Source organism: Meles meles, chromosome 12, assembly GCF_922984935.1.
Source record: "Meles meles chromosome 12, mMelMel3.1 paternal haplotype, whole genome shotgun sequence".
In the NCBI taxonomy this organism is placed as follows: Eukaryota; Metazoa; Chordata; class Mammalia; order Carnivora; family Mustelidae; genus Meles; species Meles meles.
In genome coordinates, this window is record NC_060077.1 from 32,415,251 (window position 1) to 32,426,339 (window position 11,089).

The following is an 11,089-nucleotide window of genomic DNA, read 5'->3' on the forward strand; positions in this document are numbered from 1 at the left end:
GAAGAGAGCCGCGGCCGGCCAGGTGAGGGAGAAAGGCTTCCCGCGGGCGGCGGCGCGGCGTGCGCGTGCGGGACCGGGTGTGCTGGGCGCGGGCTGGCGGGCGGGCGCGCTCCCTTCGGGCTGCCAGGGCCGGGGCCGGGGCCGGGGCGGCGGCGAGCGCGCGGGCGGGTTGCGGGGCGGTGGAGCGCAGCGCGAGAAGGCGGTGCGCACCCCAGGAGGGACGGAGGGTGGTTCCGAGAGGCGCAGCCGGGGTGGGCGGGGGAGGCAGCGACTCCGCCGCGGGCTGGAGGCTCGGGCGGCCTGAGGCTTCGAGCGCTTCGGACCCCTCCAGTCGAGGGCTTCAGGAGGGCCCGGGCACTAAGCAGCGGGGTCGGGGGTTCTGCAGTCGCGCGGGTGAGTATCGGTCGCGGGTGGAAAGGGGTCGACCCCGCGACGACGGAGCAGCCCGGGTGAGACCCCTCACCTCTTCCCGGCGCCCTTTTCCTTGACCAGGGTTTGCCCACCCCACAGAGTCATCTGCTCCCTCACTCTTGCCCTCCCAGGCCAGCCCGGCAGGTTCCAGTTCCGGCAGCAAGGGGTTAATGAGGGGCTGCGGGGATCGTGCGCTCCCCTCCACCGCATCGGACCTGGAGAGCCAAGGGCCTCAGGACGGTGCCCCAGAGGCCCATCCAGGAAGCCCCAGGGCTTTTCACTTTCACTTCTCTCTTCTCAATATTGGTGTCACCCGTTCCACTCCACATCTGGCCATTGCCCTTAGGTGTGTGCCCAGATACACACGGGAGGCTTCCCAGGTGCACAGGACACAACCACTAACATCCGCCCATGCTGGGGCAGCTTGCATCCCAGATAATGCACAATACACAGGAGCCCCTCCTAGACCCGCCCCCCCCCCCATGGGCCCCACACTCAGCCAGCGCTGCCCAGGACCTCTTTGGGCTTGGACGGCCAGCGTGAGGTACTCCTGGTGACACTGCCCTGTGTGCCTTTCTCGGTGTGAACGGCCAGCAGTGGGGCACGCCTCGTGCGACACTGCCACGACCTGGCCACACCGATGTCCCCTCCCAGCTGGGCTTTCCCCTCCATCAGACGCAGCTTTTCCTGGGGTCCTGAAGGCAGTGGGCTGCCCTGCTCTGGGAAGAGGAAGAGGGACTTTAAGCCCAGCTGGTTCCGCATCTCACTCCCCTCCGGCCCTACCTATAGGTCCCACAGGTCAGTGTCACTGTCGCTGTCACAGCCCCAAATAGCCACTCAGGGCTGAAGGCACACTCTGGCAACAGCTTCCCTTTCCCTCTACACTCTGCAACTACAGTCGCAGCCAAGGGGGCAGGTAGGGGGACTCACGGCACAGGAAGTCACACACACCACACCCCAGTCATATCCACATGCTCCCGCACGCGTGGCACTCACTGCCTCATGCTCTTTCCTGGTCCTCAGGCCCAGAGGCCAGTCGCTTCCTACTGGAGCGTACTCTCCAGTCCTGGGTTCCTGAGCCTTCCCCACTTCACCCTCTCCAGCCTGGGGTCTGAGGCCTGGGGATTATAAAAGCCCTGGAAGAGGCCCCATGCCTCCCACCCCCATCCCAGGCAAGCGGGGGGCAAAGGCCTACAACATGGTTGCAGGCTGAGAAGCTTTGGAAACAGAGGCTCTGGACTGCCAGAGCCTCAGTGAAGGGCCAGAGAGGCTCCTGGGAGGCTGAGAGACTTGATGCTCTGCTGGGGAGACTCTGGTCTGCAAAGCCATGGATGCCTTGAACTGGTCAGCAAAGGCCTCAGGGGCAGTCCGTAAGGGAAGACACAGGCCAAGTTAGGCCCTTAGTGTCCTGAATGCCTGGGCCTAGAGGCCTTGAGGCCTCAGGGTGGGCCTTGCCTCACTCTGCTGGGCCTGGCTGGACACCAAGGCAGCCTGGCCTTCCCTGGTGGGCAGGGTGGGTGGCAGGGGGCAGCATACAATCTGGACCCGGTGGCCTGAAGTCCTCCGACGTGTCCTCAGCTCCCTGGGCCGGTGCAGGCCCCGCCCCCGGCCCTCCCTGCGCCCGGCCGGTGCGCGGGGAGGTCGGAGTAGCGGGCACTGCCCACCCTCCGGATGTATAAGCGTCCTGGCCAGAGGCGGGTGGTGCGCGCGCGGGTGCGCGTGACACTCGGGCTCCCCGGCTGCGCGGCCTGGGCGGCGTCCCTCTGCTCGGGGTCCCCAACCACGACAGTGAGCCGGATGAAGGGGGTTGGGGGGGCGTTCGCTGGGCTGGGTCCTGTTCTGCCGCGCTGAGGGACGGAGGACGCCACAGCTCTGGGGTTGTCCGTCCGTGGCCAGTGCTGGGAGCCCGAACTGCCCTCTCCCCACCCAGGTGCAGGGGCAGCCAGGGAGGAGGAGGCGGGAGGGGCCGAGGGCAGGGGCATGGCTGAAACCAGGCGGCCCCACGGTGATCCATCGGTGCCTCCCTGACACCGGCTGAGGCTGGGCGCTCCCGTGTAGCTGCTTCCACTCAGGGGCTGTTGAACTCGACAGTGGCTTCGCCGGACAGAGGGAACCCCGGCCTCGGTGGGAACAGCGGGATGTTCGAAGGACGCTGGTCACGGAGGTCCCTGGGAGCAGAAACCAGGGGCAGGGAGCTTGGAAAACAGAAGGGCCCCAGGCTCCCAGGGCGCTCCACCCATCTGGGCCCCTCCGCTGCCACCATCCCGGAGTGGGGGGCCGTGACGCCACAATCCCCTGGGCCCAGGGCTGGAGGCTGTGAGTGGCACCGCAGGCCCCCGCCCCCGGGTCCCGTGGGCTGGGCCGGCCTCGGTGCGCCTGGGTGCACGCAGTCGGAGGCGGCGCCGGCCAGGCCGCCCGGGCGCCTATGGACGCGCGGAGCCCGCTGTCTCCCCGGGCCAGCGCGTTCAGCATCGCCTCTCTGGTTGCAGCAGAGGCCGCAGAGCGCGCCGTTCGCCGGGGCCCCCGGTCCTCCAACCAGGCGAAGCTTCGCCGGCTGTTGGGATCCCCGGCCGGGATGCACTTCAGCACCGTCACCAGAGACATGGAAGGTGAGCCGCCCGTTGTGTCTACAGGGACCCGCCCGCCAGACCCCCTGCCACTGCTGCCTTGGGGCCCAAGCAAAGAGTGTTGGCAGGGCCCAAACACAGAGTAGGTGGAGGGAGCCCTGGCGGAGGGGGCTCCAGGCTTCCAGCGACTCTGGAGCAGAGCAGAAGGGCAGGCATCCTGCCCAAAGCCTGTGCACCCTCCAGTCTGGGCTCCCAGCTGTAGAGACCCACAAGCAGGAGACGCAGGCCCAGAACAGGACTTAGTGGAAGCCAAGAGGGACAGGAGAGGAGGACGGGAGAAAGGTGGCAGCAGGGGCCGCAAGCTGGGAGAGGCAGAGGAAAGGTGGCAGGAGAGGAGAATGTCATAGAATCTGGGAACCAGGGGAAACGAGAGAGGGAAAGTGGTGAGGACAGCGGGAGGAGAAGAAATTGAGAAAAGAGAAAACTCCAAAGGAAAGTCGGAAAAATGAGAAAGATGAAAAAGAAAGAGTGAGAACGAAAAAGAAGAAAGTGAAGGGAAATTTAAGATAGAAAATAAAGTCACAAAAGAGGGGGGAAAGCTAGAGAAAATCTCCAGTTTTTATTTTGTTTAAAAAAAAGAGGAAAAAACCCCTGAATAACAGGAAAAGACCTACAGAAATAAGAGGCAAAAGGCCGACTGGAAGGAAAGACGAAGTGATGAAAAACGAAGTGGAAAGAAAGGAGAGGGGCAGAACTGGAGAAAGAAAGAGTCAAAAAATAAAACAGAAATAAAGAGAAACGAAAGAGATAGTGGAAGAAGCTAAGAGGATTAGGAGGGAAATTTTCATCGAGGAAGACAAAGGTAAAGAAATAACAAATTGGAAAAAGAGCCTGGAGAGAGAAAGGAGAAATGCAACACGGGAGGGCGGCAGAGCGAGGGGCGGCGGACGGCCCGGCGCTCTGGGGAGCCGGTCCGGGCGGTCGGGGGGCCCGGGCCGAGCGAGCCACGGCGGGCGGGCTGGGGGCCGGGGAGGGGGGAAGGAGCGGGGGAGGGGCGAGAGACGGGGGAGGGGAGGGAGGCCATTGTCTCGGCGCTGGGGGGGGGGGGGCGCGGGGCGGGGCGGGGCGGGGCGCCTCCTCGGGGCCGGCCCGCGGTGTAGGGCGGCGCGGCCCGGGGCGCAGCGCAGCTCAGCGCCCGCCACTCGGCCCGGGGCGCGGGGCAGCGCTCACCTCGGCGGCGGCGGCGGCCCGCGGGTCATGATCTCCGCCGTGTCCAGCCCGTGGCTCACTCAGCTCTCGCACTTCTGCGACGTTGCAGCCTTCACGGCCAGCAGCCTGAGCAGTCTGGGGGCCGCGGGGGGCTTTCCGGGCGCCGCGTCGCCGGGCGCCGACCCGTACGGCCCGCGCGAGCCCCCGCCGCCGCCGCCGCGCTACGACCCGTGCGCCGCCGCCGCCCCCGGCGCCCCGGGCCCGCCGCCGCACGCCTACCCGTTCGCGCCGGCCGCCGGAGCCGCCACCAGCGCCGCCGCCGAGCCCGAGGGCCCCGGGGCCAGTTGCGCGGCCGCCGCCAAGGCGCCAGTGAAGAAGAACGCGAAGGTGGCCAGCGTGAGTGTGCAGCTGGAGATGAAGGCGCTGTGGGACGAGTTCAATCAGCTGGGCACCGAGATGATCGTCACCAAGGCCGGCAGGTCAGGGTGCCCCCCTCACTGCCCGCGACCCTCCCCACGTGGCCCCGGCCTCGGGCAGCGCGCCTCGGTCCGATCCACGCGCTTGGGGCCGACAAGCGGGGTGGGGGCGCGGCCCCGCCACCTGCGGCCCCCCCTAGGCGCGAGCTGGCTCTTGGTTCTCCGCGGTCCCGGCTCCGGCGACAGCCGCCCGGCGTACGGAGCTGGGCCAGGGGACGGCGTGGGCAGCCTCGGAAGGCCGGTGGAGAGAAGCCCGGCGGACCGGCTCGCTCCTCCCGCAGCCCCAAGGCGCCCGCCGCCGGAAGCCCAGGGCCACTCGTAGCACACCGGGCTAGAGGGTTAGGCAGCTGCCCCTGAGCGGCCTCGCCAGCCAACCGGCTTCCAGCGGATCCCACCTCAAAGGAAATTCACGTCTTTAGTTCCCCAGTTCAGTCTACACGGGTTAGATAAAGCGGGGCAGCTGGACAATTGTCTGCAAAATTTTAGGAGAAAGTTAAGACCCTTAAAAACAGTAGGGTCTCTCCCCTGGAAGTTGCTACCCAGTTTCCTCACCCAGTTTTCTCGGGCCTAAATTTTGGGTGATTGTGGGGCCTGGCTCTGCTGCTGGGGCTCGCCGCCTTCCAATTGGCCTGTATTTGCTCTAAGCGCCCAGAGAGAAGGGGAACAAGTTTTGCGATGCAACCTATTTGACCAGCAGACAAAGGCGGGTGCCGGGCTGTGTCTAATGTACACACGGAGACACCAGCTCTTCGAACACACAGTCAAGGGGAGCTCAGGGCCTGTTTGCAGAGCCTTCTCACGGTTTCTGTTTCCCTCCCGAGGCTGTCCTCCCTGGGGATCCTGGGGCCTGTGCTCAGCTTCAGCTCTGTGGGTCTTCTGCAGGCTCTCCTTACTGTCCCATGAGGATGGCACCCCAGCGTCTGGCCCGGTCCAGCCCAGCAAGGGCCGTGGCAGTAGCCAGGCTTCATCCCAGAAGCCAGCATTCTGTAGCACCCACCAGCCTGCAGAGGTGGGGGTCGCAGGCCTGGCTAGGAGGCCCAGCCCCATGGCCTCTGTTTTCTGCCCACTGCCTGCACAGAGTTGCCTATGAGGGGAAGCCGTAGGAAGGGCAGGCGGGAGCCAAGTCTCATGCTGTCCTCCAGGGCCCAGGGGCTGGCCCGCAGCCGTGGCCCATCCAGGAGCTGTGGAATGTCCTTTCAAGAGCCTGGATGGGTCATAGAGTCAGAGTCCAGGGGAGGGGAGAGTTAGGTGCCCAGGAGGGCACAAGCTCCAATTCTCCCAGAGTAGCTGAGTCGGGGGTGGGGGAGTTATAGTGGGGGGTTGGAACTTGTGTGTATCCCTGAGGAAAGTAGGGAGACTCCACCACTGGACCAGAGACAGGGCCTAAGAGTTGGGGCTGTGGGCTCTGAGGCCTCAGCCTTGCTGGAGGGACTGGGGAGCAGCCGCATACCCAGCCGAAAGGGCGACTGGGACTCCTGGGAACCACACAGAGGGCCCCGGTTTCACTTTGTTCCAGCCGGGAGCTTACATCCGTCGCTTAGATAGCTGGGGGAGGCTCTGTGGAGGATTGAGACTCTCTGGGACCGAGTCTGGGGAGTCTTGCTGAGCGGGTACTGCCGACTACAACTAGCTCTAGACCGGACAGCTGAGAATTAGAAAATGCGAGGCCGGCTCTGTGCAGGCAAATGTGGCAGAAGCAGCCATAGACCATGCTGGGGCGCCGCCGAGGTTCAGCTCTAGTGCTTCGTGAGCCATTTTGGGGTCTCTAAAAAGGGGGCAGGGAGCTGACCTGCTATTCCGCTTGCCCTTGGCTGGGCAGGGGCCTAGCTGGGTTAGAGTAGCTGAGGGAGAGGAGAGGAGGTAGACAGGTCAGGCTGCTGAATGCGGCGGCCAACAGGAAGCTACCGGTCCGGGGTTGGTCAAGGTGGAGCAGCCCTGCCTTCCCCCACCCGAGGTGACCGGAGGCCTCGCCCGCCGCCCCCCAGGCGCATGTTCCCCACGTTTCAAGTGAAGCTCTTCGGCATGGACCCCATGGCCGACTACATGCTCCTCATGGACTTCGTTCCAGTGGACGACAAGCGCTACCGGTGAGCGCCCAGCAGGACCTGGGAGGGTGCCCTGGGAAGCGGCTGCTGCCTGCCTGCTGATGCCTCTGAGGGTGGCCCATGAGGACTTAAGGGACCAAGGAGTCTTGGCATCTGCCCGGCTGCCCCACCGGCTCCCCTTGACCTGCTACCTCCCCAGCCCTGTCAGACCCTCCACCCGAACACCCCACCCCCAGTGGCTCTTGGGAACTCCCCTCAGGAGGTCCCCCAGGCTGGGCTCCTCCACGGGGCCTACAGCCCAGCCCGAGACAGCTGCCCCGCCCCTGGGCCAGTAGGCCCCTCGCACACAGCCCCTGCCCTTTCTCTCATCTTCTCCCACGAGGTGAGCTTGGGGCACCTTGTCCCCTTCCCCCATCCCCCGGGGAACGCTGGGCCCTGGAGCCGAGCAGGAAAGGTGGGGTGGCCGCCAGAGATTATGCAGGGCGGGCCTCAGCTGCCCCGGACAATTAACAGCAATTAATAAAGAGACCGTGGTCCGCCCTGCGCCTGAGGCCGCTGGCGCAGCCAAATCCGGGCTGCGCCCGGGCCACTCAGAGACCTCCAGGAGGCCCAGAGTGGGCAGACCCGCATGCAGCGAAATGTGGAAATGTGGCGCCCAGAGCCCAGCCTCCCCCTTCGGTGCTGGGCTTCCTGCGGCCTTTCGTGTGTTGGGACGGGAGGGGGTTTTCAGTTTTCTTCACAAACCCCTCGGAAACGCTCCCAGTCCGTGTGGCAGCTGAAGGCTCCATTTCACTGACTGTGGGGAAACTCATCAAAGGCATTTTTGGGGTTCACTCAGCAAGGCTCTCTCAGTTGAGCCCACGTAGCATGACCCCCTGTTCCGGTGCTGCCCCAGGTACGCCTTCCACAGCTCCTCCTGGCTGGTGGCCGGGAAGGCAGACCCTGCCACACCAGGCCGCGTACACTACCACCCTGACTCGCCTGCCAAAGGTGCCCAGTGGATGAAGCAAATTGTGTCCTTCGACAAGCTCAAGCTGACCAACAACCTGCTGGATGACAACGGCCATGTGAGCGGTCCCCCCCGCACCTCCCCAGGCTTCTGCGCTCGAGCTCTCCCCCCAGCGCGGGGCCTCCAGAGTCCCTGTTAACCAGAGCTTGGGCAGGTTGGGGTGTGAATGAGGGACCGGCTGAGGAGAGTAGGCCCCTCTGGGTCAGGGGCTCACAGGACTTGGTGGCCCTCAGGCCTAAGAGAGGATGTCACCTTGCTTCCTTCGCTCCACTCCTTATCTTTTGCTGGAAGTTTTTTAACTGGAAAGGATGGGGCTGTGTGTAGGGGTGGCTTTGCAGAATCCAGGCGGATGAAGCTGCTTGCCTGCTGGGCTGAGCTCTGGCCTGCAGCGCCCTACCATCCACCCACCCACCCACCCACTGGAGGGGCAGGCGGGCAGATGGTAGGCCAGAAGTAGTTCTCTCGGGGACCCAGGCAAAGAGGATTGAAACCCTGATCTTTGGCCATTTGGAGTGTCTTTCCTGGTGGTCCCCCTGATTGCAGTCTCCGCTTGAGCCCCATGGCCCGACCTCATCTGGGGAGTTCAGAGTTTTGTCCAGGTTCTCTGGGGAGTTCATGGCCTATCTGAACTTTCACCCATTTCCTAGTTCCAAACCTGCCACCTTATCTTCCAGATTATTCTCAACTCCATGCACAGATACCAGCCCCGCTTTCATGTTGTCTACGTGGACCCACGCAAAGACAGTGAAAAATATGCTGAGGAGAACTTTAAAACCTTTGTGTTTGAGGAGACTCGCTTCACTGCGGTCACTGCCTACCAGAACCATCGGGTGAGGCCCTGGGGATGGGCACATTCAATAGTTCTGGGTCGCAATTTCCAGTTGCCTGGGGGACAGAGGTTTGGACCCAAAGGTTGTAGGTCCTGGTGGAACCCAGCACCCATGGATTCCCACCCCTAAGGGCCTCAGACAGCGCCCTCCCCTCTGCTGCCGCTGGCCCAGCCTCCTATCAGCTTGACCTCTCCAGCAGCAACTGTCACTGCGGCCTGAAAGTTTGTTTTCCAAACCATTCCGGAAACTCCCCATCAGGGGCCCAATCCACGGTTTACCCAAATTCCTAGGGCATCCCCCCCCCCACACACACACATTGCAGGGTGGGCGGTGGAGGTGACCACATTCTCATCCCAGCCAGGGACACAGGGGTCTATATGCTAATCACTTGGGGCCACAAAGGGGTTCTTTAGCGAGAAAGGAGCTTCCCCATTTGGCAGGACAGAGGGACAACCTCAGTGAGGGAGTTAACTGTGGGGAGGTTCTCGTCCCGGGAGAATAAAAGGGCCCTTATGGGGGAGCTCCTCCAAGCCACCCTACCCGGGTGCCCCCAGCCCTAGCGCAGGGGCTCTAGCCACTTGCTCAATGCCCGCCTGCCCCCCCCCCCCCCCCCCCATCTCCCGCCCTGCAGATCACGCAGCTCAAGATCGCCAGCAACCCTTTCGCCAAAGGCTTCCGAGATTGCGATCCGGAGGACTGGTGAGTGTCCTCTGAGGAGCCGGCGACTGCTCCGGAGCCTGGCGGGGGCGTCCTCCTGACCCGCTGCCCTTCTCCCTCTCCGCAGGCCCCGGAACCACCGGCCCGGCGCGCTGCCGCTTATGAGCGCCTTCGCGCGTTCGCGGAACCCCGTGGCCTCCCCCACGCAGCCCAACGGCGCAGAGAAAGGTAGGGCCGGGGTCGGGGGATCCGGGCAGTGGCCCTGCGCGCGCTCCGCCCCGGGCAGACCGCCGAGCCTAGCCTCGCCCGCGCTGCAGGGGCGCTCGCGGCCTTCGCGCCGGTTGCACAACGGCGGTGGCGGCGGGCAAGCGCGCACTCGCCCGCCCGGCCCGACGGCTGCGCCCCGCCCGCCCCGCCTGCCGCCAGCGGAGGGGCGCAGGCCCCTGCGGAGGGCCCCGGTCTCCCGCAGATTCGGCGAGAAGGGGTGGGGAGCGCCGGAGTGCGGGCTGGCACCTCCTCCCCGCCAGGAGCGGCGGGGCGCTCGCGGGTCCCCCTGCGGTCCTGACCCGCCGCGCTCACCCCTCGGCCCTCCCCGCAGACGCGGCCGAAGCACGGCGAGAATTCGAGCGCGACGCGGGCGGACCGGCCGTGCTCGGGGACCCGGCGCACCCGCCGCAGCTGCTGGCACGGGTGCTGAGCCCCGCACTGCCCGGGGCCGGCGGCGCCGGCGGCCTCGTCCCGCTGCCCGGTGCGCCCGGAGGCCGGCCCAGCCCTCCGCACCCCGAGCTGCGCCTGGAAGCGCCCGGCGCGTCCGAGCCGCTGCACCACCACCCCTATAAGTACCCGGCCGCCGCCTACGACCATTACCTCGGGGCCAAGAGTCGGCCGACCCCCTACCCACTGCCCGGCCTGCGGGGCCACGGCTACCACCCGCACGCGCACGCGCATCCGCACCACCACCACCCCGCCGTGAGCCCCGCGGCCGCCGCTGCCGCAGCTGCAGCCGCTGCAGCGGCCGCCGCCGCCAACATGTACTCGTCGGCCGGAGCCGCGCCGCCCGGCTCCTACGACTACTGCCCCAGATAATGCGGGCGTCCGCCGGCTGCTTCCTCGCCCGGGGTTCCCGCACAGCCCCGAGGGCCGTCGGGATCCCCGGACACCCAGCCCCAAGGGCCGTCCAAGAACATGTTCCTCCAGCCCCGGGGGCCAGTGCGGGTCTCCCCTTCCCCAGCCTCGAAGCCATCGGGGTCCTCCACTCTCCAGCCCCAAGGCTGTCGAAGGATCTGGTTCTCCAGTCCCGGGAACCACCGCGGGTCCCTCCCCAGCCCGGAGGGCTACGGGGTCCGCGCCCGCCAGTGCCAAAGCGCCCGGTCAGCGGCGGAAGGAAGTGATATTTATTGTTCTCCGCGAGACCGCGTCGCCCCCTACCCCCAACCCCCGGCCCGGCCGGCAGTTGCAGTGTAGACGACCCGAGAGCCCGTCTGCAGGCGGTGTAGATACGTGTAGATATTTGTAGATACTGTAGATACCGCGCCGGCGCCGACTTGATAAAGGTTTCGCCTCTTTTGGAAGTTGCCTGCGTGTCCATTTATTTGTGTCCAGTTAGCCCTGACGTGGGATGTCGAGGAGAGCGTCTCCGGTCGACTCGGGGGCTTCGGGGTCTCCCCAGCTCCAGTCCCACAAGCCGAAGCGAAGCGGGTGTCCCTACAGTGCCCTCCGAGCGCCTCCTCCAGGCCTGTTCCAGAGCCTCTTCCCGGCCACGCCCCTCTCCGTCCACTCCCCGCCCCCTCTGCGGTGGCCCCATCCGGGTTCGTTCCCAGGGTCTCTTCCAGCCCTGCCCGCCCGCTCCCCGCCCCCACTTCCACCTTGCAGCTTCATCCCACCC

General features: G+C 65.6%; 1 protein-coding gene across 6 annotated transcripts; it reads left to right on the top strand.

Annotated features, from left to right (window-relative positions):
* Window positions 1-310: 310 nt before the first annotated feature.
* On the top strand, window positions 311-10,756 carry TBX1 (T-box transcription factor 1). 6 transcript variants are annotated; one of them, XM_046025267.1, is made up of 9 exons: window positions 311-393; window positions 2,901-3,020; window positions 4,297-4,666; window positions 6,649-6,750; window positions 7,604-7,775; window positions 8,392-8,547; window positions 9,179-9,246; window positions 9,332-9,432; window positions 9,803-10,756. In XM_046025267.1, the coding sequence occupies exons 2-9, from the start codon at window positions 2,987-2,989 to the stop codon at window positions 10,288-10,290; spliced, it is 1,491 nt and encodes a 496-aa protein (XP_045881223.1). In that variant the 5' UTR covers window positions 311-393; window positions 2,901-2,986; the 3' UTR covers window positions 10,291-10,756. The 6 variants fall into 6 exon arrangements, with proteins under 6 accessions (XP_045881223.1, XP_045881218.1, XP_045881219.1 ...); XM_046025262.1 differs by lacking the exon at window positions 311-393 and adding an exon at window positions 2,126-2,727; XM_046025263.1 differs by lacking the exon at window positions 311-393 and adding an exon at window positions 2,126-2,535.
* Window positions 10,757-11,089: the final 333 nt, after the last annotated feature.